Source organism: Panthera onca, chromosome B4 (assembly GCF_046562875.1).
Source record: "Panthera onca isolate mPanOnc1 chromosome B4, mPanOnc1 haplotype 2, whole genome shotgun sequence".
Classification (NCBI taxonomy): domain Eukaryota; kingdom Metazoa; phylum Chordata; class Mammalia; order Carnivora; family Felidae; genus Panthera; species Panthera onca.
In genome coordinates, this window is record NC_138345.1 from 47,357,885 (window position 1) to 47,384,194 (window position 26,310).

The 26,310-nt window shown below is 43.7% G+C and overlaps 1 protein-coding gene across 1 annotated transcript in view; it reads right to left on the minus strand.

Moving 5' to 3' along the window:
- The window catches only part of GRIN2B (glutamate ionotropic receptor NMDA type subunit 2B), a 417,341-nt gene that overhangs the window by 164,357 nt on the left and 226,674 nt on the right, over positions 1 to 26,310 (minus strand). Inside the window, exon 5 of the mRNA XM_060658319.3 lies at positions 21,731 to 22,329. Within this exon, the coding sequence (XP_060514302.1) occupies positions 21,731 to 22,329 (599 nt within the window). The remainder of the gene's footprint in view (positions 1 to 21,730; positions 22,330 to 26,310) is intronic.

The following is a 26,310-nucleotide window of genomic DNA, read 5'->3' on the forward strand; positions in this document are numbered from 1 at the left end:
CAGCCAACAGTAAAACCTCTACATACATAAGGGTCTTCTCACACAAATCAAAGAACAAAACGCAGTGCTATTTTCATTGGGGTACTGGTCTCCATCTGAGTAAGAGGTGAAGTCAGCAATGTGGTTAAAGTCTAAGACGGATGCTTTGCTTTTCCCGTCATTTATTTGGCACTAGCTATCCTGTGCTTCAAGAGACCAAAACATGCTAACAATAACCTAACATTCACTCCCTGCATGGCAGTGAGGGCTCATGTAAACCATTCCCAGTGAGTCATGTCATAACTCTTTGTCCCAAATAATTCACTGCCATTCCTACAGCTGCCTCTGGCTGCTCGGGTCACCTTTACCCATGTCCAAACTCAATCTCCGAGACCTTCTTTCCTTCTGTCCCTCCCATTTTTGGGTGGTTCTCTGTCTGCCCTCAATTATCAATCATGAAGATTTCCAAGGCCAGATTAATTCTTGGGCCGGGACTAGCCAATTCGTGGAGACACCATCTTGGAGGAAGAGGGGAGGAAGAGCTTTAAGGGGAGACACTTGAGGAGGCCAGGGAAAGAGAACAGTGCCACATGAATTATCAGAGGAAAAAGAAACATGGGAGAAGTACAACAGAACATGTTAGAAAGGACTATTTCCCAGATCTCTTGCTCATTCCAGAACTTTTCAGAAAATAAATAGCTGAAGACAGGGAGAATGTGTTTGGGGAAAGTAATCCTATCTTCTGTGACAGGATTCATTTTGTTACTGAAGGGAAATAACCTATGAGGAGGGAGAGACAGAAAGAAACCAGGAGTAGGGTGGGCGAGACAAAGAGGAAGACATATGGGGAGGGGGGTGGGAGGAGAGAACATGGTATGCAGTGGGAACACTGTTGGAAACATGAGAACCGCCCCCAGAAAGAAAATGCCAGCATCTCTGGGCAAAAATCTAAATTGTCAGCACATGCATCTTTGCTCTCAGAAAGATACACTTTTTTTTTCTCTCTCTCTCTCTCTCAGGATGACTCCCCATTCCGACATCAGTAGAACAGTTCACATCAAGAGACTAAGATCATTTCATTCCTCTCATCGTATAGCATTTCTAGGCCCATCCCTCAGCTTTCCTCACAAATGTGCGATCGCCATGCTTTAGGCTAACCAATGCTGGGAGCCTGTGGCGAGGAAGATTCAAGAGCAAGTAGCTGTCCAGATTTCATCGAGATTTAGGTCTTACAAAACTTTAGTGGAAGAAATATGTCCCTCTTGGAAGGAAAATACAATCTTCAATGCATACACCTTATAAATACAGTTTTCCATTTAATTCTCAGTTGTTAATGTCAATATGAGCAGGGAGAGCAAAAAACAAGAACAAAAACAAAAGGTAATAAACAATGAGCACTTTCTTTGTATCCGGCCTCTGCTAAGAACTTTGCATACATTCTCATTTGACCAGCACAAAAATAACAGGTAGCCTTTAGTGTTAACTCTGTTTTTACAGCTGGAGATGCTCAGAGGGATTAGGTAACTTGGCCAAAGCCACTAGGCTGACAGGTATAGCGGCCAAGATACCAAGAGACCCCTGTGGCTTCTGATATTGTACAAAGGGCCCTAATTCCATTTTACTGACAGTGAGCATTAATAAGCACCTTCCCCACCAACCTTTTCCCATACCTGGTAATAGAGGACAATGCTTACATCCTTCCCTTCCCTTTAATTCTTTCCCTAGGCTGTTTAAAAAACAATAAAATGATTTAAAAAAAATTAGGCAATGGACCTGAATAGTCCAAAAACAAATCAATCCTCGATTGATGGTAGTTAATGGTATAAAAGAGGAAATAAAAGATACGGATAGTCCACAAATGTCGGCCCTCTCTACCCCATTTGACACTATTGACCCCTTTTCCTTTCTTAAAAGTCATTTCTTTGGACTTCAGTAGCCTGCCCCTTACAGAGCTGACCACGATCCTCCCTCTACCTCCACCAGGCCGGTGACCTTTGTTGAATATTCTGCCCCCTCCTCCCTTCCAACTGTTGTGGGTGGCTCAGGAGGAATCTCACTTTGCTTTTCTCTGTATACTCCTCTCCTGAGAGAACTGATCTTTTCTCAGCTGGCCACTGGCAGTCACATCAACACTATGCTGATGAATTTCAAACCCATAACTTCACGTTCCAGGCCATACAGCCGTAGGCACTTCGAGATCTCCTCATATGGCCAGCCCTCAGCTCAGAATTTAACACATCTTCTGTGAAAAACGAGTTCCCACTTCAACTTATCAAATTCCATTGATCCATCACCATCCTTTCTATCTCAAAACTGAAAAGCCAGCTTTGACTATCTTATCTCCTCTATTATCTCTATATAGGATACTACCAGATCCTGAAGAAGCAGACTTCAAAATTCTTTTGCAATCCCTGAGACCACCAACACCCTGGCCCTTGTCACCTTGCATTTGGTGACCCACCTTTGGGTAACTCTTCCCATTCCTTCATATAGTGGTACACAATCTTCTTAAAAATAACCATTTCATCAGGATACCTCCCAGGATAAGGTTAAATGACATTAACCTACCTTTCATGGTTTTCCGTGACTTACCAGTTAGTAGTGACACTCATTTAGCCCAAGCCAGGGATTCAAGAACTAAGTATGCTGTTTTCATAGAGAGAAGAATCTAAAGGGGACAGATATGCCAGTGGTGGCTATTTCAAATCCTTTACAAAAACATAACATAGAATAATAGCTAAAAGCTGATGTAATCCTACCTTTTACTGATGCTTGCTCTTTACCACACTTTGGGGGGTGGGGTGGGGTGAGGATGACATTTAGAGATTACAAATGACTAGATTAAGGTCACACGATGAGATGCCAACTCCCGATATGGTGCTTTTCCAATTATAGGATGTTGCCTTTCAAAAAATCAACTCTGTCCCACTGTAACCCCCACGCTTATTTTTCATTACCTGTCTGTAATTCCATTCAGGTTAAGCTGATCCCCCCATAACCCTCATATGATCATTCAGTGTCAAGTGTCAAATCCAAATCTTCGTTCACGCGATCATTCTCACTTAGAAAAATGTCACCTTGCTTGGATCTCTACATTCCACATTCCTCAAAGCCTAGGTCAAGTTCCACTGTCTCCAATTCCTCCACAATGTTTCAGGGCTGCAACTTCAGCCCGCATAGACAACATTCCTTGACTATGGCATATGAACTGTGCTGTCCATTTGAGGCATTTCGTCATATTCTATCTTGCACTTTTACTCAACATTTTTGTGTGTGCAGGCTTTGCTTCAACTAAAATCAAATTCTGAAGAGAATCAGAACATGTCTTTTCTGCTGTGTTGTCCTTCACACTGAGTACAGCTCTGTGCACAGAGTAGGTGCTGCACTGTTTGTTGAAAATCTAAGGAATCTAAGAATAGAACCTGAAACAAAGTCTGAAATAGATAATCCAAAGGCCCAGAGGAAATCAAGTCTTATATAATCCAAAGCTTAATTTTACAATTGGCTTAAGTTAATTTACTCATTCAAAGAATATTTAATGAGTGCCTGCTCTGAGCCAATTAAAGTGCTAAGCATTAAAATGCAACGGTGTGTGAGACTGACGCATTGCTGCCAACATGGAGCTAATAGTCTAGTCAGAGGAAGACACAAACATCAAACAAATAATTGTGTGTGTGTGCGTGTATGTGTGTCTGTATAATTTATCTGGAGCACTGAATAGGGAAAATGGGGGAAACAGAAATATATTTTACTATAGAATCAGTAAAATCAGAAAATTGATTAGATTAAGGGGTGAGGGACAGGAATCAAAGAGTACTTGTTAATTTCTAACACATGTAACTGGAAAGATACACATACCATTCCCCTGAGATGGAGAAAAGTACTGGAGGGCAGGGTTTATGTGGTTATATCACAAAATTCAACTCTGGCATGTGGAACAGTTCCATTAGGAGAACCTGATCAAATAAGAACAGCTGACAAGAAGTAGTCTGAGGCCCATATCCTGACCTTGACCCCACTCATCTTCAGGTGGATTTCTTAAAAACGTAAACGCTCTACCAAAAATTAGTCCTGAGAAGAGGAAGGCAGATCCCAGAAACTCAACCCAGAATTGGGTAACTAGACTGTGAATACCTGCAGGTTAACGTGTTTGCTGAGGCAGGGAGAATAGAAAATAAATCTTTTGAATCAAAGAAAATCAAATCTGGCCCATTTATTTTCTTTATCAAGTGAATCAAAAGCTTGGCTGAACGAAAAACTGCAAGTAATCTGTAAAAGGACTGCTCCCAGTATTTTGTGTGTCCGTGCAAAACCATTCCCTTTCTGGTGCTGTCGGCTGGTGTAGAACAGTGTGCTGGGAAAGACGCCAAAGTTCTGGATTCAAAACCTATTCAAACTACTTCATTGATCAGAGGGTTGGAAGGAAACCTCTAAGTTCAATACCTCATAAAATCAAAGAATCAAAGGACTCTCGAATCAGAAGGAATATAGGGCTCATCTCTTCCAAATTCTTTCCAAGAAAGCACCCATTCGAAGACCTTATTTTACAAATGAGAACACAGAAGTCTGGAAAGGTAAAATGACTTGTTACACAGCTAATGAGTAGCAAAGCTGGGAACGGAGAACCATGTTTTCCTGCCTCCCAGCAGATTACCTCTTCCAGTCTATGGACCACAGTGGCTGGATGGGAAAGAGAAGGGTTTGGTCTAGAGAAGTCATCCCTTTTGGAAAGTAACAGGAGAACAGGTTTGGAGGTCAGGAATTTGATATCTGGGGAGGTGGACTGCCATGCCAAATTTCAATTTGGCTAAAAGAAGTCCCCACAGGACACTAATTACATGAGTAAAATGATCCTAATGAAATCTGAAAATTATAAATGTGATAGGGAGTAAAATACTTTTTGTGACATTAGAGAGACACAGAGCAGCTTGTTCTAGGAATCCGGGCACAAGCTAACGAGGCCAGTGGATATGGAAGCAGAGAGGACAGATGGACGTAACTTAGAGGCCATGCAGGAGTTACCGGGGTTTGACTGATGGTATAAAGAAAAGGAGTAAAGGGCAGTGAGGAATCATCTCCAAGTATGTCACCGATTATAGGGCAAAAGACCATGTGAGTGCTCTCTGCACATAAAGCAGATGTTGAAAACTGGTTCAAAGCCTACTTTTTACTGCCAATGAATCAGAAAAATCACCTTCACGTGAAGGATAGCATACTTAATTTTTAAAAACGAATATTCACTTTTTCACTCCCTGTGCACAAGCCCCACCTTTCATCTTTATTGATTCATTCACATTTTCATTCAATAAAACATGTAGAAGCCTTCTGCACAATGAGTCCTGGGGTAGCTACAAAAGACATTCCCAACCTTAGACGCTCCCCGACATACTTTTAAAGTTGAGCCGCTTGCACATCTAAGTGTTATAACAGAGGTATGAACACGGGGCTACGGGAGCACAAGAAAAGAATGACTAATTCTGCCTAGCATTGTTAAGAGAAGGCTCCATAGGAGAGAGGACACTTGAGTCTGAACTTTAAGGACATTCATGTATTCACCTGGGGAACTGAAAGAGGAGCATTGGTGAGAATAGCCCATGCAGATACATAAAGTAGTAGAAAATGGTCACACTTAGAGAATGGCCAGTTATGTTTTCTGAAACTGTTGCTGGATCACAGCAGAGTATGTTGGGGCACGGTAGAGAGTTGCGAGAGGGACACAGATAAGCCCGATCATGAAAGCTGGGCCCAGATATTCAAAGGACTTTTATGGCTTGCTAAGGAATACACAGCTCATCCAGTGGATAAAAAGGAGCCACTGGAGATTTGTGGGAAAATGAGCTTTCTGCTCTAGATATCCGATTCTCCATTCTTCATGGCATACTAAAATCTATTTAATTCAGTAAGCCATGGGCTACAACTCCTTCCTCATTCCCATTTTGATTTGCGAAAGACTGCATTAGCCACTTTCGGGTCTTCAAGGACAATGTCTCCATCCAAAAAAATACAGATGCCCAGGTGATGGGTTTTTCATCATCCAAGGCAACCACCAGACATCCTCTTCCTGGAAGATGCTGGCTGGGGCTGTGGTCATGCTTTTGGAACCGATGTCTGATCAGGCCCTGGTTCTTTCTCCTTTGTAAAGGAAAGCACAATATGTTTGAGGGATCTTGAGCACGTACCCCTCCTTCACCCTGAATTAAATTCACAAAAGCAGAGTTTTCATTTTCTTATCAAGGCACGACACTGCTACGTTAGGGCAGATCGTCCTCCTGTTGTAACGCTGTTCTTCCATCCACAGTATCTGTACTCTGTTAGAATGGACCACCTGCATGTTCTGGGGCTCTGACCGGGGGCTCAGCACCTAGGCATTTCAGGATCATGCCCTGCTCTTTATTCATTTCTGCAGGGTCTCCTTCCCCTCGGATAGGCCCCATTCCTTCTTTAGGTCTCCTGTCAATTTCTTTTTTTCATTTTTTTTTTTATAGACACATTTCCCTGCTGCTTACTAATAACCAGAGTGACTGATTGGACAGCTGGTACAATCAAGTGTGGAGAAGCAGGATCCTTTCCCAGTGCTCAGAAGGAATGGAAGAGATAGGCATTTCTTTTTTTTTAGAAAAAAAATGTAAGCTCAAAATCTGAAGCACGTGTCACGGCTAGGGCTGACAGACTTAGCATGTGTGTCCTTTAAACGGGACCCAAAGGGTTTCAAAGGCTGAATCAAATGCTGTACTTGCTTTCTTTTCCCACTTTCCAATTTTACCTTTGTGACAGAAAAAGAAATATGCCTCAGTCTTCCTGATGACACTGAGATACATGAACTATCATCTCCCACAGAAAAGGGGGGAAAAAGCCACCAGGTGACCACTCAACTCTCGGATGTACCCTCGGCTCCTCCAGGAAAGCACGTGGATTTTCGGGGTCACCCCTTTGATTTAGCGCAAGAAGCATGGTGGGAAACACAGTGAGACGCTCTGGAGAGATCAACTATCGTGTCCCTTCCCTTCACTGCCGGGTTCTTAACACAACACCAAACAGCCAGGAGGAAATGAAGTTGACATCACTTGAGGTGAGATGAAAACAATGCCAGGAAGGGAAAGAAAATCCGTGTAAAGAAAAGGGACACTAAGAACGGCCATGCCTCTCAGGCACTAAGATTCATAGGTCCATAATTGTTTGAGGTCTGCAGTATAGTAGTGATGCCTTTCATCCACCCTTCACCTCCAATGCAAGACCAAATATGGCCTTGTGTGCCCCTGATATGAAATCTAGAAAAATCTCTATATGCTTTGAAACAAACAGCTAAACATGTGATCTGACTTACGGCGCCAGTCATTGGGCATATGCAAAACAAGGATTCGACTGCCTGCATAAGACATTTTCAATTCAACCTTGAGAAGCCAGCTCAATATTAGAACATGCCTTGTTGAGCCCAAAAGAGGAAAATGCATTGTGCAGCAATTTAATAAATGTTTCTTAATAGTGATTAGTTCCTCTCTCATGTTATGCTATTGTGAAGAGATGCCAGAAAGCTCCATATAACAGCTCAGATCTGGAATCTGGAGTCTGAGGAAGAACAAATGTTTGGGACTCATTCTCTCCTGCTCACTCAAGGAAGCTCAAGTCTGATGGCCGTAAGGACAGGAGGCAAAAGGCCACCTGTTCAGCCAGGAAGGCTAAACTGTGGGATAACTGTTCCCACAGTTATAACTGTGGGAGAGATGGCTGGGTAGGTGGAAGACAGGGGTTAAAAAACAATGATAAGAATCATCTAATAATCACCTACTTGGAAAGTGTGTCTGCAGATTGTGCCACGGTTCTTACAAATCACAAAGAGCTTTAATAACGATAACGCGGTACTTCTCTCTTATTTCTTTGGACAAACAGGAAGTTTCCTATGCCATGCAAAGTCTTTAATCAGATAGATGGCATTGCTCTCTTATACAAAATTATGCCCTTCCTTAATACAATTCCAAAGCTATGCTTTGGCCTACCCTCTCTTGCTTGTTCACAGCAGCCAGAACCCCAATAATGCCGCACATTATCAAACCACCTGCAACCCCCTGCCAGAACATTATCAAGCCCAATTCAATTGGTTCCCCTGAAGGAGGGCTCTCCCGGACTCCAGGTAAGGGTTGTGAGACGGAGGCGGCCCACCGTTTCTTTTCTCACCTTGGCCCTCATCCTGTGTCTTCCTCATTCTAAACTGTTTTCCCTTTTATTTCATTCTGTGGCACTTTAGGGAGCAATTGCATTAACTGTAATAACAGTGTAGTAATATAAAGAACATCATTTTCTAGTGTTAATAACTTTCATTTTCAAACCACTTGTACGCTCTAAAATTTAGCAAAGCATAAATTTCTCAAGGCTAGCAGGCACCAAATTTGGAGCTTTAAAGTTCTGTTTCCTTGGGGTTTGTAATCAATCTATGTACAGAAGAATTGGAATGCCATTTAAAGTCAGATTTGATGCTCACGCTGCTAGCTTTACTAATGGAAACTCATCTCTGTGCATAAAATAGGCACACGGAGCGTTGGCAAAAGGACCAAAAACCATATTAGGAAATCATGACCACCTGGAAGAGGATCACCACTGGTGAGATGTCGATATCCTATCCCTTTCCAGAATTTGAATTTCATAGCACTAACAGGGATCCCAACTTTAGATTGGTCATCAGGAAAGAACCAAAGGAAAGAATTCTTTCATTAGCATCACGTTCAAATTTATGCAGAACTATCACTGCGTTCCATCTTATTCTGGTCACTGGGACCACAAAAATGACAGCAGGGCCAAGAACGGTGATCTGCAACCCTGGCTACCCCTTTACTATCAACTTGGGAGCTTTTAATAGATGTCACTTCCCAGGCCCCTACCCACCTCCCATCCCACCAAATCAGAATTTTGCAGGGTGGGGCCATGAGATCTGCATAGTTTCTTAAAGTTCCCCAGGAAATTCTAACCACATGGTCAGGACTGAGATGCACGGACACTGAGAACTGAAGACAGCACGGGAGTAGTCAGCACATTCATACTTCCCTGAGGTTGTTGGATCAGTGATACATTTTAGAAGGCTTCTTTATCTGAAAAAGGAAAATGTTAACTTCTGACGATCAGAGCAAACATACTTTGTTTGAATTACCTCATTTGTCATCACTACCTCTCCCACCCAGTTTCCCTGCAGCAGCTAAGTGTTCGTGGGATGCGGATCTTACTTCCCCGGCAAGACCGTGAACTATTAGACGGTTCTCCACAGTCTTGGGCACACAGTAGGTGCCACCTGGTTTGTTACTGGTAGCCAATGAGAAAGATTCTGCAGAAAGCTGACCACGTGGAGAACGTTTCAGAACACACAAGTGTTCAACTCTTCTAGCAGGGGTTAATTTTGGACTTGGGCTGAATGATCGGAGAAGGAAGCACTTCCCTAAGGATTGTGCCGCTAGAGGCCGCTCTGAACCAGATCCTTGCTAAGTGGCTTTCCGAAGTACAAGCACATCCAAGGGAAAGAAGGCTGCTGAGTAGCACAGGGAGTCATGGCAACATCAGGGTTCCTATTTTTAAACTTGTAGGTGAGCAAGCACACAAAATGCGTGTGTATACCTGTGGGGGAGGGGATTCTGGTATATTTCCAAAGAATATTCTTTTGAGGTTTTGAGTTTGCAGGTGGCTAACAACCTATGACCATCAGGTCAAAGAACTAAACTAGAATCTGTTCTATTAAAATGGTCTTTTTGTCTTCCTTAACTCCGTTATCTTGTTCTCCACCAGAAGGGACCATTTATGGCCTCGTGTCCAGAAGTACCGGGGGATTTTTGATACTTTTAACCATCATATTCTGAAATTCTGACCTTTGTTTCTTAGACTTGTTCTGCTAGCCTCTTCGACAACTCATATGGTATTACAAGAAAAATAGGTCCAAATCAGCAAGTTAAAAGAAGTTTCTCTGGATGTCCACACTCCTCATGAGGCCAAATGGATGATGTATATTGTCTGTATCCCCACCATCTAGCACAGGATCCAGAACATGGAGTCAACATATCTAGTGAATGTGTCACTAATTCAACTACCAGTGGATGGAATATTGCGAGGCACAGAAGAGCAGCCCCCCCCCCCCCCAGTATATTTTTTTCACTCCCAAGAGCATCATTTTTACTTTTCTCCAATCACTGGCTACGTTTCAGCCTTACACAAGTCCAAACTTCTCCCGCTTGTCAAAAATGAATAGTGGCCCTGGAGGACATTTGTAAATCATGACAGAGGCCAAGGTCTTGTTTTGTTTTATTACACGTCCTTGACAGTATTTTCAATGGGTCTGTAACCTCCAGGCACTTCAGCAGATTTTAGAACAGAAAGTCAGCTCTCCCTTCAGTTCCAAGGGACTTTCAGGTCTACAAAGACTACAAGTTGCTGTTGTCCCAGATGTGGGCTAGAGGACTTCGGAATATACGGGAATAACGAAAAATTAATCATCCTTTCCAATCCGAAAAGGAAGGCAGAAGCAAGATACAGCAAGGCCGGTAAACAGAGATGCGACGCGCTTCAGGACAGATGGAGAAATAAGCAGGCTCAGACTGGGACATCCCTACCACGCGTGCACTGGACGCTGTCCCCAGAGTGATTCTGGATTTATCATGGCTTCGGGACGGGAATTCAGCAGAGGCCAAGAAGGGAAACTTTATTACAAAACCACCCTGTCCTTCTGGCTAATGGTGTGTTCACATAGGTCCCAGTCCTGCCTAACGGACTCCACCTCCCATCTCTCTCCTTCTGAGAGATGGCTCTCAGAAGGGTGGACAACATGGGGCAAAGTACACCGGGAATCCATAAACACGTGAGTTTGAAACCCAAGTAAAGTGGGTGAGTGACTTAAACTTCCTGGATCTCAGTTTCTTCCTCTGAAAAATGGAAGTGATAATGCCTCCGTACAGTACATTTTAAGATTCAATAAGGCCTTATAAAGCACTTGGCACATAGTATTCACTCAATAACCTTTTTTAAAGTAAATTTTCTAAATTGCTGAAGCTTAGTATTTTTAAGTACCAAGCTTTTTCTTGATTATAGGAAGCCGTTTAAATGGAAAATTTTAGAAAGGTATTATAGAGTTCTCTGACTTCTTAAACCAAAGATAATCAATATAATTTAAAGCTCTTAATAATGACCTAACAATGACTATGCTATTCTTTATACGGGGCTGCCTTAAAGGGGGTATATGCTTCCTGGGGAGTACGCGGCAGTTTGCCCCCAGTGATCTTAGACAAGTGTTCCTTTCACGGTCTTCTGCTGGGGTTTTCTAGTACTTTATGCACTTTATCGTTCTGTTTGTTATTTCTTAATGCTGCCAGCTGGCCTGAATGATTCCCATCATGTTCATCATTTCTAAGCTGTTGTCATCTGGGAGATCAGATAAGCAAATATCTCAGATAGCACTGGTTGCCTACCGAAGTTATATCCTTGACCACCTCTCTGGTTAACAGAACTTTGATTTTTAACTGGGCGTCTTACCGCCCAGGTCAAAAACTAAACTTGTCAGCTTCCCTTGCAGCTAGCTGTGGCCATTGACTGATTTCTGACCAGTGGACTATAAGCAAAGTATGGGACTTCTGGGTAACTTCCTTCAAAAGAGCTTAGCCTCCTTCCTAGCTATAATCTGTTGCTTGAAACTGGAGTTTGGCAGCCATATTGGGCATGGGGGTGAAGGCCACACCCTACAAACAAAAACGTTGAAAGGTAGCAGGGATCCGGGTCCCAGCAATCATGCAGCTACCATACCAGCTCTGGACAGACTGCCTAATTATGTTTAGTATCCTGTTTAAACTTGGGTAGTGACACTGCATGCCATGTCTAATGTAACTGACTCCACAAGCTTCTTTTTAGAAGTACATACAAAGGTAGAGTAAGTGAACTTTAAGTTAACATAAACCACGTTTACTTTAGGACAAGAATTTCGTGCCAGTGATTTCAGTCCAAAGCCCTTTTCTGCTTTCTTCATGGTTCTTGGTTATGCTCTGGATACATAAGGCTGCTGCCTGGGTCACCTCTCCTCTCCCAGGTAGCAGAGGGAAGACTGTGCATGGACGCACGTGCAGTGGGTAACAGAACAGTGAGAATAAAGACCCTGGGTAGCCTATGGGGTCACGATTTTATGTCCCAGGCTATAACACACGCACGTACACAGATACCTGGCTTTTTCTCTAGTCAATAATGAGAGCAATTTGACATACTAAAATTTATGTAGTAAACCACATTATCACATTCTATTGTGCTATTTTTTTTTTTTTTTTTTTTGCCTAAACAAAAACCCTTGGTAGAGGTTTGTTCAAGGAGGGGGGCGGGGGAAGTGGGGGAGAGTGTCTGGAAATACCCCTGGAGAAAATGGAAAGGAAGTTAAGTATCTGAGTCTTCTCTATGCAGTGAATATAAGAAGCCCTCACATGTTTGTAGTGATGATTCAGTGAGATTATATAGACGAAGATTCTCTGTAGGAAAATGGTCACTTTTATGATCCTCCCGATTAGCCAGTGTAATGAACTTGAAGTTTGTGATCATCAGCCCTTAAGTCAAACACGAAGTGTATTTTGACACACATCCTCATCTGGACTCCTTCTGGGAGCTCTTTCAGGGAATTGTGAAAAGAACTGCTTAGCAGGAATATAACATCGTCACAGCGCGGCTGCCATGGCTTTTTCCTGTTGCTTTATCAGGAAGAATCTTTCCTTTAGAAAAAGACGACATTTACGGATTTCTTAAAAGTATGTAGAACCACTTGACGACGGAGCGTACCTCCTTTGCCCAAACAATGAACGTGCTGGGATTCTTAGCACCCATCCTTACGCTCATAGGGACTTCAAAAATGGAATTTAGACTAGAAGGAAATACCTTGTTGGTATTCACAGAGCCAACTCCAGGCAAGCCATTTCAAAAGGTTCCTCCCAACTTCTGTCCCATACACAACCCTTCTCAGGTGATCAACTAAACAGTCTCGGTGGTAAGAAGAACTGGGGAATCTGGTACGTAAAAGCGTTTTTATCTAGTTCTTCTGATACGCTCCTCCATCCGACAGATGTAAACGTACACGCGTGAATAGGTGCTCTGTGGATGGAGAACACACGCACGTGAATGTATATGCATGTGCATGCGAGCACTCCACATATGGTCCTTGGTGAACGTTGGCAGTTAAAGGCAGGAAAGGCTTTAAAGCTTTTAAAGGAAAGCTGGTGAGAAGAGAGGGACAGCAAAAGATCAATGAACAGAACAACCCCATCGAGAAAGAGATGGGAAAGAAAGAAAAAAAGAAGGAAGGAAAGATGGGGGGTGGAGTGAAGCAGTGATGAATGAGGAGAAGAGAAAGCCCGAGCAGCGATGGAGGCAGCAGGCAGCCCCCGGCCGGCTGCTGCTGCTGGAAACCGGACAAGGGGGAACAGATTTCAGCAGCGGGGAGCTCTAATCTGTCAGCAGCGGCTCCTTCATGTGTGACCAGCCAGCCCAGCTCGGGGACTGGTGCCAGTCTGGGCACGCTAACGCTAACCCCATCAGGCCCTCCCGGAAGAGAAGGAGCCACTGGGAAAAACCGTGAAAGTCGAGGGAAGGTTCCTCTGCCTCGGCTGCTGCCGCCACCACCCTCCTGGCTTCTCCACAGGCCCCTGTCTGCGGGGCTGGTTCAGACCCCTCAGCAGCCCCTCGTGAAGGTCAGTCATGCTGAACAGCTCACTCCTTCCAAATCCTCATCAGCCACATCAGGTCCTGGAGAACTCCCTCCCCAGGAGATGACCACCTATGTACGCCCGACAGCTCCACTGGAGAGGGAACAAGAGATGGGCTCCAACCTGGATCTGTTTGAAATGCGTGAGGTCTTCTATAGAGGCAAAAGCCACAGAACTATCTCTGCTCTCAAGAAGCTCATGTTAGGCTGACCTTGGCCGGCTACGGTCCAGCCTCCACTCAGGCTTCCAGCCCATATCTGTAACCATAAATGACAGCACTCTAGCTTTCTGGCAACTCGCCTCCATCCTTACCTCCACCCGGCCAGCCTTTATTCTCTGGTGGGAAGAGAGAGCAGATGGAGAAATGACTCCCACTCAATTCCTAAATAACGCCAGCTTCAATTCCCATTAACTGTGAATTTGCACCCTTGTCTGGGTGAGAACCAGGGGAGCTGGAATCGTGGGGCTATTGCCAGCCCGGGGCAAAGGCTAACGGGACAGGCCTGGCTGCCTGCCAGCCCTTCTGAGGACCCAGTCAAACAGGCAGCGCGCTCTGTGAAGAGTGTGGCTCCTCCCTTCAGGACACCTGGGTCCTGTCCTCACCCCACCTCCAACAGACAAGCGACCGCCCTAAGCCTCTGATCCCACATTTGTAAAATCATTCATCATTCTACCATCTATTCTGTGAGAATACATGTATTAAAAGGGTTGGATTAGAGGAGCACCGAGGACCTTTCCAATTTTGATTTTTAAGGGAAGCAAAGGGCTCTTTGAGCTTGGTTAATGTGCAGCAGAAGGAGAGGCTGAAGCCCGATCCCTGAGGCAGGGCCAAGCCAGAGCCTGACATCACATAGCCTAAGCTGGGGGGGTCCCTGAGCGTCATGTCTCTTAAGAACATAAAATGAGGACATTGCTTCTTATCTTCATTCGTGCTTTTATCTGCCAAATATTTATCAAGCGCCTATAATGTATCAGGCATTGTGCTGGGAACACGGAGGTTAAAAAACAAAATCCTGCTCTCATGAAGACTGAATTCAACTAGGAGGACGAAGACAACAAAAATACTTAAGAATAAAACGTATATGTCAGATAAGGGCTACCAAGAAAAATGAAGCAGGGGACAGTGAGCTCTTGGGAGGGTGGGCATACAGCTGTCCTTTTAACGGAGGGATAAGGAACATCTCCCGGAGACATGTGCATGGGTCAGGATTTTTGCAAGGATCGTATCAGGTAATCGCACAAGGTCTGGTGCGCAGGACGTACTCAGAAAGACACCAATGCCGGACTTACTAACCCCCACAGGCTGGCTGCCAGGGGGGCTACTTTTGAGCACAGACTTATGACTCCTTAACCCTTACCATTGCCACCAACCCACATCCTTTCTGAGGCAGAATCTGCTATTCAGAATGGAGCCCGTTTTCTCCACTGAGAGCCTCTGCCCTCTGCTCTTTCTTCTTTCCTCTCTGAGACCAACCTATTCCTTCCCATAGACCATGTACCGCCCATGTCTTCTCTCCCAGCACAGACGTGATCTTCTCCCACCTCACACCTGTCCTCCAGGAAATGGGATTCTTCTCCCATTCACTCTCGCTTTACCCCCTGACCTCTCCTCCTCCAACTGTAAACAGTTTTTTGTTTTTTTGTTTTTTTTTAAAGGAGGAAGAAGAAGAAGAGCTGGGCGGAAAGGGATGAGGAAGAAAATGAAAGAAAGAGGGAAGAAATACCAACTAGGTCATGGGTATGTTTTAAATTTTACAAGCCAGCCTCAGAATTAAACAGTGATTGTGGGAAGAATCACGTAGCGGTCCGCAGGTTAAGTATTTGCGAATGCTCTTCACAGGTTTGAATTTCAGGGAAGGAAGCAAAGATCACTTACTGAACTGACTATACATCTGATAGGAGAATATGGAGGATGAGAAGAAAACGGAAGAGTCTGAATAATCCTCAATTTAGTCATTCTTCCATGGACAGTTATAGCACTGAATAGATCTTTTGGGAGGGTTATTACATTCCTCAGTTATCCCTCCTGCCCCCCAATTTCTATCTCCGTCTATACCACTGAGCAGATATAATCTCTCTCTTGCTTTGCTACATATTTCATATGAAAATGTAGCTTTCCTTAGATGCCAGTCAATTTCTTTAATCGGGGGAAGGTCCACTATGCCTGACAGCCCACTTCTAACTATGCTTTTGCAGAACCTTTTGACTGTTCACACATAAATTATATTAAATAATTACATTTAATACATATTTGCCTTACCAGAAATCTGCCTACGCTTGGCACTCCATGAACATTTACTAACTAAAAGATGGGTAATAACCAAGCACCTCTTGCCCGTAGTTGTCTAAAAACTAACAGACTCAATTTCCTGTTTATTTCTTAACTTCTCAGTGCTTTTCAGGCCAAGAGAGTCAAGTGGGCATCCCAGCTACTACAGTGGGTCCAAGGATAGGGAGTCTGCCCCAAAGTTAGAGGAGGATAGTGTTTACCACGGTTCTTTTAGGAAGAACTTAACAGAGCCCCTTTCTTCATATCAGCTATCCTTGCTTCTCAAAGGCTGGGCCAGGAGGAGGATTCTGGCCTTTTGAGACAGCAACTTTCACGGGGAAAGAGGCTACAAAAACAGGTGTTGGGTAGGAAAACTGAGGACACCAGGGGGAAATAATTAGGCAAGATTCGTAAGAGGTTTGCTTTGTTGAGATCCAGCCATCTCCAAGAACATCTACTTTTTTCCAAAAGTGGGGAACATGAGTCCTCAGGACAGACAGCAAGCCCGGAGGTCAGTGGCCAGTATGCCATCACCTGAATGACAGAAACAGACTTAGCAGAGTATTGGAGTGCACATTCCAAAGGAAAATAACCATTAACTGCTCCCCTGGGGAAGTGATAAAAGAAAAATCTAGACATGTGCCTACTAATAGCTAGCAATTCTTCTCTAGCTCAGGGGAATAAAGACAGGTTTAGACAACTAGCCTAATCACTTTCTAAACACTTTCAGATCATCTGGTACCAAAACGTTACGACTTTTCTCAGGAACTAAGAAGATCCTTCACTTAGACAATACATGACAGAAGAAATTATTCAATTCTTTCAATCAAATAAAGTTCCCAGTTGGAATAAAATTCTCTCTCAGCATGTCTTGGGCAACAGTATGAGGCACTGTACTACATTTACTAATAAGGCATATATGAATGCTACAAAGTCCCAAAAGAAAATTAATTCTTATTAGTGTACAAGAAAGAAAGAAAGAAAGAAAGAAAGAAGAAAGAAAGAAAGAAAGAAAGAAAGAAAGAAAGAAAGAAAGAAAAATACAGGAGCCCTGTTAAATTTGAATTTCAGATAAACAAGTTATCTTTTAGAATCAGTATGTCCCATGCAATATTTGGGAACAGATTTTTGCTAAGAGAATTAGCTGCTGTTTATCTAAAATTCCAATTTAACTGTGTTTCTGTACTTCTCTCGCAACCTGTTAAAAAGCCTTGTCCAGCAGCCTAGAATCCATCTGGAGATAGTCACCCAAACCGTATCTGGCCAAGTTCCAAGGAGCTAAGAAGTTATCAGTAAGGAATTTGGATTGACACCTGATAAATAATGTTCATTTCAAGGATCCTCTCTGAGAATGCTTACAACACTTCCTTCGGTAACTAACAAGTGAATCACTTCCAACGTGTGTTTCTCTTTGGGTTTCGGCACTTAACACAGAACCTCCGCCCCCTGTCCCCTAAATCTAGATTTATCAACCGCCCTCACATGGAAAGAAAGCCAGTTTGGTCAGGTATAAAGGAGAGCTTCACCTCCCCTTAGGAGGACAGGGCCTATTCATGTTTCTGGGTTTTCAGGAAAGTGACAGGAGAAGCCATTTCCTGACTCTGTATGCCTGGTGTCATCCTGGGGCTGGGTCATTCCCAGATACCTCCTGAGGAGGCTTCTTCCCACTGCTGCTGCTGCAGAGACATGAGCAGCAGGCCAAGGAAAAAGTCATCCTCATAAAACAACCAACCATTTGCAACAATTTTATTTGCAAAGATTTCCTGCTGTGGCTAAATGATGTGGCTGCTTGGTTTGTTATTTAAAAGAGTGACCCTAGTGAGCCCAGAGCTCTGAAGGGGGGAAAGAGGCTGATTTCAGACCAGGATAAGTAAGAGGAGCTGGGACTGAGCGTGCCTAATTGAATTCCACTGATGATTCTGAGCACCGTGCCACATGATAATAGCTTAGACTTTGAGGACAGCTCCTTATAGTCCCTGTTAGGCAACCCCAATCCTTTCGGGGTCCTGATAGAGAAGGTTATTAAAATATTCCCAAGAGAGGTTAGAGATTGGATTCAAGAGCCCTGAGGAGCTGCAGTTGAGAGGATGGAGGGAAAAGATGGGGTGCACAAGGGATGGAGGTATATGGGCAGGGGAGACAGCCAAGAGAAGAGGTCTCGCAGGCAGTAGATACAGAACCCCAGGAAAAAAAAATCTGGGAATTGGGGCAGAAGAGAAAGTTCAGAGAGGAAAGATCTTAGTGGAGAAGCACTCTGATGAGTCTGAAGACACTGTGTACAGTATGGGAAAGTGGGAAATCACGGTGGACTTTTTGCCGGACTCTGGTCCTCAAGGAATTTATGAATAATCTGTGTCCCCCCTGTTCTTTTTAGGAGTCCGGGGGGACTCTGTCCCCCCTGTTCTTTTTTGGAGGGTTACACTTTCAAAGATGGAGGCAGGTATTCGTGGCCATCTTGACAAGAATATCTGAGGAAGGAGAAGAGAGGACTGAGGAGGGCTCCCTTTCTGAGCGGCCACAAGACACGGTAACAAAAGTTAGAACCAAGCGTGACTCTTAAAGGTACAGTGGTCAGAGACCAAACTTCAGAGAGACTGCTTGCATTCTAATGTAAAGTAAGCCAAAGGAGAAATGATAATATCCGCAGATGACTGTGTACCCAGAGGAGTTTTAAGATCAAAGCAGGCATTCCTGAACCAAAATTTATGGACTTTAACATCCATTTGATTTCCTTGTGTGGTTTGGCAGACATTTTGGCCTAAATATTTTTCATTGTTAGCATTGGTTTTAATGAACAAATATTTGGTGATCTGCATCAGATTTTAACTTAACACTAAAGACAGCGGGAGAAAACATGAATGTAGAGAACTGAATAAATAATAAGTTTTTTTTTAATCTTTAGGAATTTATTTATTTATTTAATTTATTGAGAGAGAATGAAAGAGAGAGAGAGAGAAGAGAGTGAGAGAGCAAGAGAGAGAGCGAGAGACAAAGAGAACACGAACAGAGTAGGGGCAGAAAGAGAAGGGAGAGAGAATCCCAAGCAGGCTCCACACGGTCAGCACAAGGCCCGATGCAGGGCTTGAACTCATGAACCATGAGATCATGACCTGAGCGGAGATCGAGTCGGACGCTTAACCACCTAAGATACCCAGGTGTCCCATGAATAAACAGTAAAGTTTTAAAGGAAATCTCCATGATCTCGCAGAGAGGAGCAGAACAAGAAAGGTCCTGTGGAATAGGTATGCACTAGGCAGCTCAGCATCTTGGAGGAGGTCATTCATGAACTCCAGGTGTCCTTCTTCCCTCTGCCACACAGGACACTAAGAGTGGGGGGACGTGGAACTAAGGACAGAAAGGTCACTGCTTTCACTGAACTTACAGGGACAACGGATAACAAAGCATAGAACTAGAACTGTTTGAAGAACTGGAACTGGCTGTATTGGGGGAAACAAAAGTTGCACTGAAGGCAGGTAACAGGGCCCCATTAGTCCAGGGTCCAGGAAAGCTGCCTCCATGAAAGTGATGTCAGGACCGAAGCCTAGGGAATGAAAATGAGGCAGGTGAAGAAGCTTCTGCATTTATGTTCTGGTGGGAAGGGGCTCCTGGGGAATATATTCAAGAAGAGAGCTAGAAGCAAGAGAAAGAACACGGCATTTTCAGAGAACTAAAGCAAGTTCAGTATTGCAGGAATGGAGTGTTTGAGGGACAGCATGGCACCAGACAATTTTGGAAAGACAGGCAGGCCTGTGCACTGGAAGACTTTATAAACCATATCAAGGAGATGGGACTTTATTACAGGAGCAATGAAAAGCCGTTGAAAGGCATTATGCAGGAGACTGATGAAATCACATTTTCATTTTAGATCACTCTGGGTGCGGTGTAGATTGGAAGGAAGCAGTACTGGGAGCCAGAAGATATTTACGAGGCCCTGCAGCAATGCAGGTAAGAAGAGCCGAACTGGGACGTGGCTCAGGGATGCAGACAGCGAGAGCACTCCAGAGGAGATCTGTGGGGAAGGGCATGGTCAGCAAGGAGATGGCGGGAATGTGAAAGCCAGGACACCTTTGGAATTTTTACGTTAGCTAACTGGGTACTAGGACGTACCCTTTGTAGGTGTACAGATTTGTCTGCAAGACGATGGAAGAGTAACAGGAGAGAAAGCAGTTCAGCTTTGCATATGGTATGTTCTAAGGCTCCGTGGCATCCAAAGGAACATATCCACTCAGTTGGCAATACAGACTGGGGGCTCAAGGGAGAGGTTTCATCCAGAGAGGTCATTTGGGAGAACTTAGTTGTATACTTAGCAATGGAGGACAGAAAAGGAGGGTCTAGGACAAACCCTGAGAAGCACCAACATTGAAGAAGAGCCTGCCAAGGACCTGGAACGGAAAGACTACAGAGGTCGGAAGAAAATCAAGACAGTCTGTACCAAATAAGCAGTGACAACTAGGGATGGCAGAAAGCATAGATGAAGGTGGGATAATATTAGGATTGGATCACAGATTGCATTAAAAGTAGCTTTAGTTTCAACTCTGAGTTAACAGCTTAGCTGAGAGGCTTTAGTCCGGCTCCCTTCCAGAGGTTAAACTAATAGGTACACCTTCAACCTCCACTAAATGTATTTCAACCTTCCCAGAGTATACTTTGGTATTTTATGTAAGCTGAATGGTATCCGAATAGGTGTTTTCTGCATACGTTTCTATTTGTTGGATGGAATTCATAACGAATTTAAAACGGATGCCCAAAACATACTGTTGAGTAAAAGAAAGCTGGGTCATCAAACAGCAGGGGTAGTTATATTTCCATTTATATAAAATTATAGATTTATATGGATGTAGGCATACACGCACAGGGAAATACCTAGATGTTTCTACAATGATTCTCTCTGGTTGGTTGTAGCGAAGGTCATTTTTTCTTTCTCTTCTGGGCTCTTCTGCATTGTTTGAGTTTTGACAATGTTCTTGTGCAGCAGTTTTATACAAATCACAGAACTACAGAAGCCTAGTATAGAATCTTCTGCCCTTCATGGTCACACAATACCCACAAGAGGATGTGCTGGAGGTGTGGCTGGATTAGGAGGTGAGGTCAGGGGAGCCGAACTCCACCTAGATCTTCTTCCTACTGAAGAAATCGGACTAAGAGCAACTATGGAAGCTGCCTCTACAGCACCACCTTCATGCTTAAGGGCAGAGAGGAGAAGCGCAGGAGACAAAATCCAAGGAAAGGACCCTCTTCATGTGCCTACAGACCCACGTCACCTGTTCTCCATTCCTTCCCGGTACGGCATCATTTCTAAGGTAAGGGGATTGGTAGGTCCTCATGCCTACGTGCATGGTGTCTTTTATAGTGATCAAGTACGCAGGGCCCACAGAGGCCCGTGTACAGCTCCAAACTGAACCCCTTACTTGCAGAGTGACCATGGACAGTATACTCCTACGAACCTTATTCTCTTGTATCATAAAATGGAAACGGCTCTTAACACCTGCCTAATAGAGTATTGCTTTGAGGTTAAGGAGGTCAAACACCCATAAACACTTAGAGGAACACCTAGCACACGGTAAGTGAACAATAAGTGGGAACCATTTTGTATTTCTTAGAACAGGAACCCAGCACAGCGAGCTTTGGATCTGAAACACTCCCACCATCACAAGCCATGGCCGTCCCAGTGGCCAGCCTTCAACCTCTGACATCTTGAACTGCCCTTCCCATAGTTTCAGAACCTCCTCCAACCCCAGTCCTAAAAGCCCTCCTCGGACCTCTACCATCAGTGTTCCACACTCACCTATTCAGCATGTTGGACTGGTAGATTCTCTTCTCATGGGTGTTGTAACAACTGCTCTTGGGCTCAGGGATGAAGCTGTGTTCAGACAGCATATCGGAAGCAGCGGTGGTGATTATGGCAATTCCATCCCTCACTCTGGCAGGGAGGCCATAGTCCCATTCATCATAGGACACAGAGATGAGCCCAGTGGGGAACTCCGAGGGCACTGTGTCTGTATCCCCTGCCACCAGACTAGGCACAATCCACGTGTAGCCGTAGCCAGTCAGCCCTACTGAGTTAGCTACTTCAAAGATATAAGTGGCTTCTTCCTTCGTACAATAAAGAAGAATGATGGGGCTCTGAAGTTTCTTGAGCTGGTTCTGGATCTTAGAATCTCCATCATCCAGGGACATGTCCAGCAGGAGGACTTCCTCTAACTCCCAGCCCACGAAGCTGTTCTCGATGGTGCTGCGAATCTTGTTTACAAAGTCCTGGTAGCCAGGGAAGTAGGTGGTGACGATAGAAAAGATGTACCAGTCATACTCTTCCATGATGTTGAGCATTACGGAAGCTTGCTGCTCAATTGATGGGCCAAACTGGAAGAACATGGAGGATTCATCCTAGAATAGTAAAATGTAAAAAAAAGAAAAAACCAACGATGGTAAGGGAGAGTTGGAATCAATTGGGTACAGCGGTTTGTGTTCACTGTTTACTTTTTCACATGATGCCTTTTAAAATGGGATGTTTGCATTGCAAACATTTGTAATACCTCTCTTCCTAAAACTACCTCCCAGATTCTCTGGAAAATCAACATAGGTGTATATATTCTCATTGTCTGAAATCCTTGGAGCATAGGGCAGCTTCTTATCATCAAATACGTTAGTATTTCTATTGCAAAACACATAAAGAGTTGTATTAGATGGGACAGAGACTCTAAATGGCCTCACATCAGCTCAGGTCAGGTGTCACTGTCAAATTGAGTTCTAGGAACACACACACTTTTCATTTTGTGAGCCTTCTGAACTTATCACAACGGTGGATGTACATCACTCAATCAGAGTGAATAAATGGAAATGCCATCAATCTATCCTTAAACCTATTGGTGGAGGCAGTAGAAACGCACTGGCCTAACAGGTGGGTGGTACTCAGGTATGGATGGCCAGAGAAAAGCACATGGTAGCAGAAGATTTAATCAGTCTATTTTCTAGAAAAATATAATGGATGAATTAATAGCACATTTAGTATTCCATCTTGCGCTGTGACCATGAGATCTGCAAGTTAGAGTAAGGCACACGTAGTGTATCTGAGCTACAAGTTAGAAGGAAGGACTTGCACTCAGACTCATGTATGATTAAGGTTTATTTCAGAGCAGCACACAGAAGACTGTTCTTTCTCTTACTTGTTTAATACCATGGGTCTCGGTCTGACCAGTGCATTATACACATAACCTTCTGTCAATTCTGAGAATCTTCTGTTTTCTCCCTCCTTTTGAGGGAGAAGCCATTTTAAATTTCTCCCATTTTATTTCACCTGCTGCTCTGAGATGTCAAGCCCTGCATTTTATCTCTGCCTTACAGCTAAAAAAAAAAATCTAAGACCACAAAATGAAGACCCTCTCGGCCTTGTCCTTCTCCCTCAATCCACCTTCCCCTGACTTCCTCCTGGGTAATGGCATCTCTTTTCTTGGTCAGTGCCCCCTATCTTTTATCTGATAGTTCATCTCCATTTTAGAACAATCCAGGCTAACAAAATTGTGTCTTTCTAAAAGGGGCAGTTCTTTCTCATCCCCAAACGAGAGCTTCAAAGTACAGTCACAAGAGACCAGGCTTTTAAACGAAATTATATGGTGATTTCTTAGTTCACGAACATAGTTGTGTATAGCTGAGAAATTGCTGCGTATTTTTTGGGTACCCACTATTGAAAAAAAAAATACAGGTTGGGAAATATCCAGCTGGTATCCAAAGACCCTGATTCGGCAATGAAAGCTGCCAGCCCCTTGGCTCTGCCAGAGCTATGATTGCTTCATGTGGCTTGAACTTTTCACATTTCCCACAGGCAATCCAGAATGAAACAGTAGAGGCTTTGTCATTGGAGGGCAATTCTTTCTGCTAAGGGTGAAATGGTGCTTATCATAGCTCCCTCCTCTGGCTTAAACATACAGTCAAAGAGGAGCTTCACAGGACCAGAGAATTCAGGGAAGCAGAGAAGGTAAGGCAACAAGAATGGGCAGGAAGGAGTGGGATTTGATTCAGAACACATTAAGGGCTTCATGTGTGTTTCCTCCAAACTGTAACTGGCCCCTGTCCGTGGTCTCCTACTACAAAACAAGTACTATTCTTCAGGTAACATTGATTTTGTCCTCAGGTTATAGGATTACAGTGGAAATCTTGGTTAAAAGTTTATTCCAAGATTTGTCAGGGAACCACAACAGGGAAGGAAGGCCAGTGACAGAACCTCCCACCCAGAATGGCTTTAGAGAAATGGCTATTTGTTTTCCTTGTTACTGCCAGATAATGTTTCATTTGAAGATTCCCAAAATTCCCCTTTTCACTTGAGTTTTCACAAAGCCTAGTGGATATAACAAAATGACAAAATCTTCCAGATATACTGTAAAATGTATAGACTAAGAGGGCACCTGGGTAGATCAGTCGGTTAAGCATCCGACTGTTGATCTTGGCCCAGGTCATGATCTCACAGTTCATGGGGTCGAGCACCACAGTGGGCTCTTTGCTGTCAGTGTGGAGCCTGCTTGGGATTCTCTCTCTCCTTCTTTCCATGCCCCCCCCCCTCTCAAAATAAATAAACTTAAAAAATATTAAAATAAAATAAAATGTATAGGCTGAGGATAAAAGGGATCCCAATTGTAAACAAAGTAACTCAACCCATTCTATGATAAGGGAACCTCTCATCACAAGGGAGTTCTTAACACCCACAACTCTCCATCTATCATGAGACCACTGGCTGGTTCAAATAGACAGAGAGCATGCCCTGAGAGATAACCCATGAGGGTCCATAGTAAATGAGTCCATGCTAATGAAAATAAATTAAAAAAAAATTCTAAAATACCAACTCTACCCTCTCCTCTCTTAGTCTTTTCTCTCCCCCCCTTTTATAAGCTTATTTATTTTGAGGGAGCGGGGAAGCAGAGGGAGAGAATCCCAAGCAGGCTCCTTGTTGTCATCAGGGTTCAATCTTACAAACCATGAGATCAGATGAAATCAAGAGTTAGATGCTTAACTGACTGAGTCACCCAGGCGCCCCATCTCTTAATCTTCTCTTAAAACTTGCTCACAATTATATATGAGCTCCTAAAGAAACCATCAGCTACTATGTGAAGAAATCCAAGAATATAAGATGAAAGTAAGGAGAGAGAAAAACTAATATGGCTCTATCTCACCCCCACCATATCCTCCTCTTACCTAATTCTATCATCCTCCACAACCATCCTTTCTGGCTCCTCTCTCCCATCAATGCCCAGTTCAACTGTTTTGTCTTGCCAATCCTTCATTAAATAAAGGATGCCTTACATGACCATTTTATTGTGGCACCAAGAAGAGGTTAATGAAGCCAAACAGAAATCAAGAGACAGAGTTATAGCTTGGGCAAATGTTTTCTGGGATAATGAGCAGTCCAGTGTTATTAATTTAGTTGACACAGCAATCTGGTATACAGCAGTTGGGAATGGGACAGCTCTTTTTCAACAAAGCTTTGGGCTAACTATAAGTTGCAAGCAGTGACAGGCTTTGCAAATTATGGCTGAAGCCACAAATCAAAGAGCAATCTTCATGTGTGCATGGAGTGGAAAGGACTGGTGGCCACACATCCATCTTTACAGGCACCCAGCATGCATTGTGATCACCACAAGAAGTATCGTCTTCTAGGATGAAGGACAGGGATATAATTCAGTTTGCAGCTCACTATGCTTCCCCACTTACATTTTTATCTCCTAATGAAGATTCCCAGCCACATTTATTGCAAGAATGTACTTCTTCACCTTGCCTTTCGAGCAGTTTTGAAGCATTCACATATAAAGGGCCACCATGACTGAGATAATTAACACAGGGAAGGTACAATTGTACATTAGATTCCATCAGTCTAGAACCATTATGTTGAACCTCTATCACTGTGATGTTCATGGTGTTTATTTGCTAATAAAAAACAAAAACAAGTACTTTTTCATTCTATTATTGGTCTCCAAAATAACTGCTGAAACAATTAGCAGTGTGTGAGATTCCTCTTCTGTATCACCCTGATGCCCTACAGATACACTTCAGAAATAAAAAATTAGGAGTACCTGGGTGGCCCAGTTGGTTGGGCATCCAACTCTTGATTTCGGCTCAGGTCATGCTCTCATAGTTCCTGAGTTTGAGGCCCACATCAGGCTCCATGCTGACAGTGCAGAGCCTGCTTGGGATTCCCTCTCTCTCTCTGCCTCTTCCCTGCTCATGTGTGTGTGTGTGTGTGTGTGTGTGTATGTGTGTGTGTGTGTGTACGCATGCGTGTGTGTGCGCACACACACGCGTGCACTCTCTCTCTCACAATAAATAAATAAACTGGAAACAAATGATGAGAAATAAAGGATTAACTACTGCAGCTGTTGC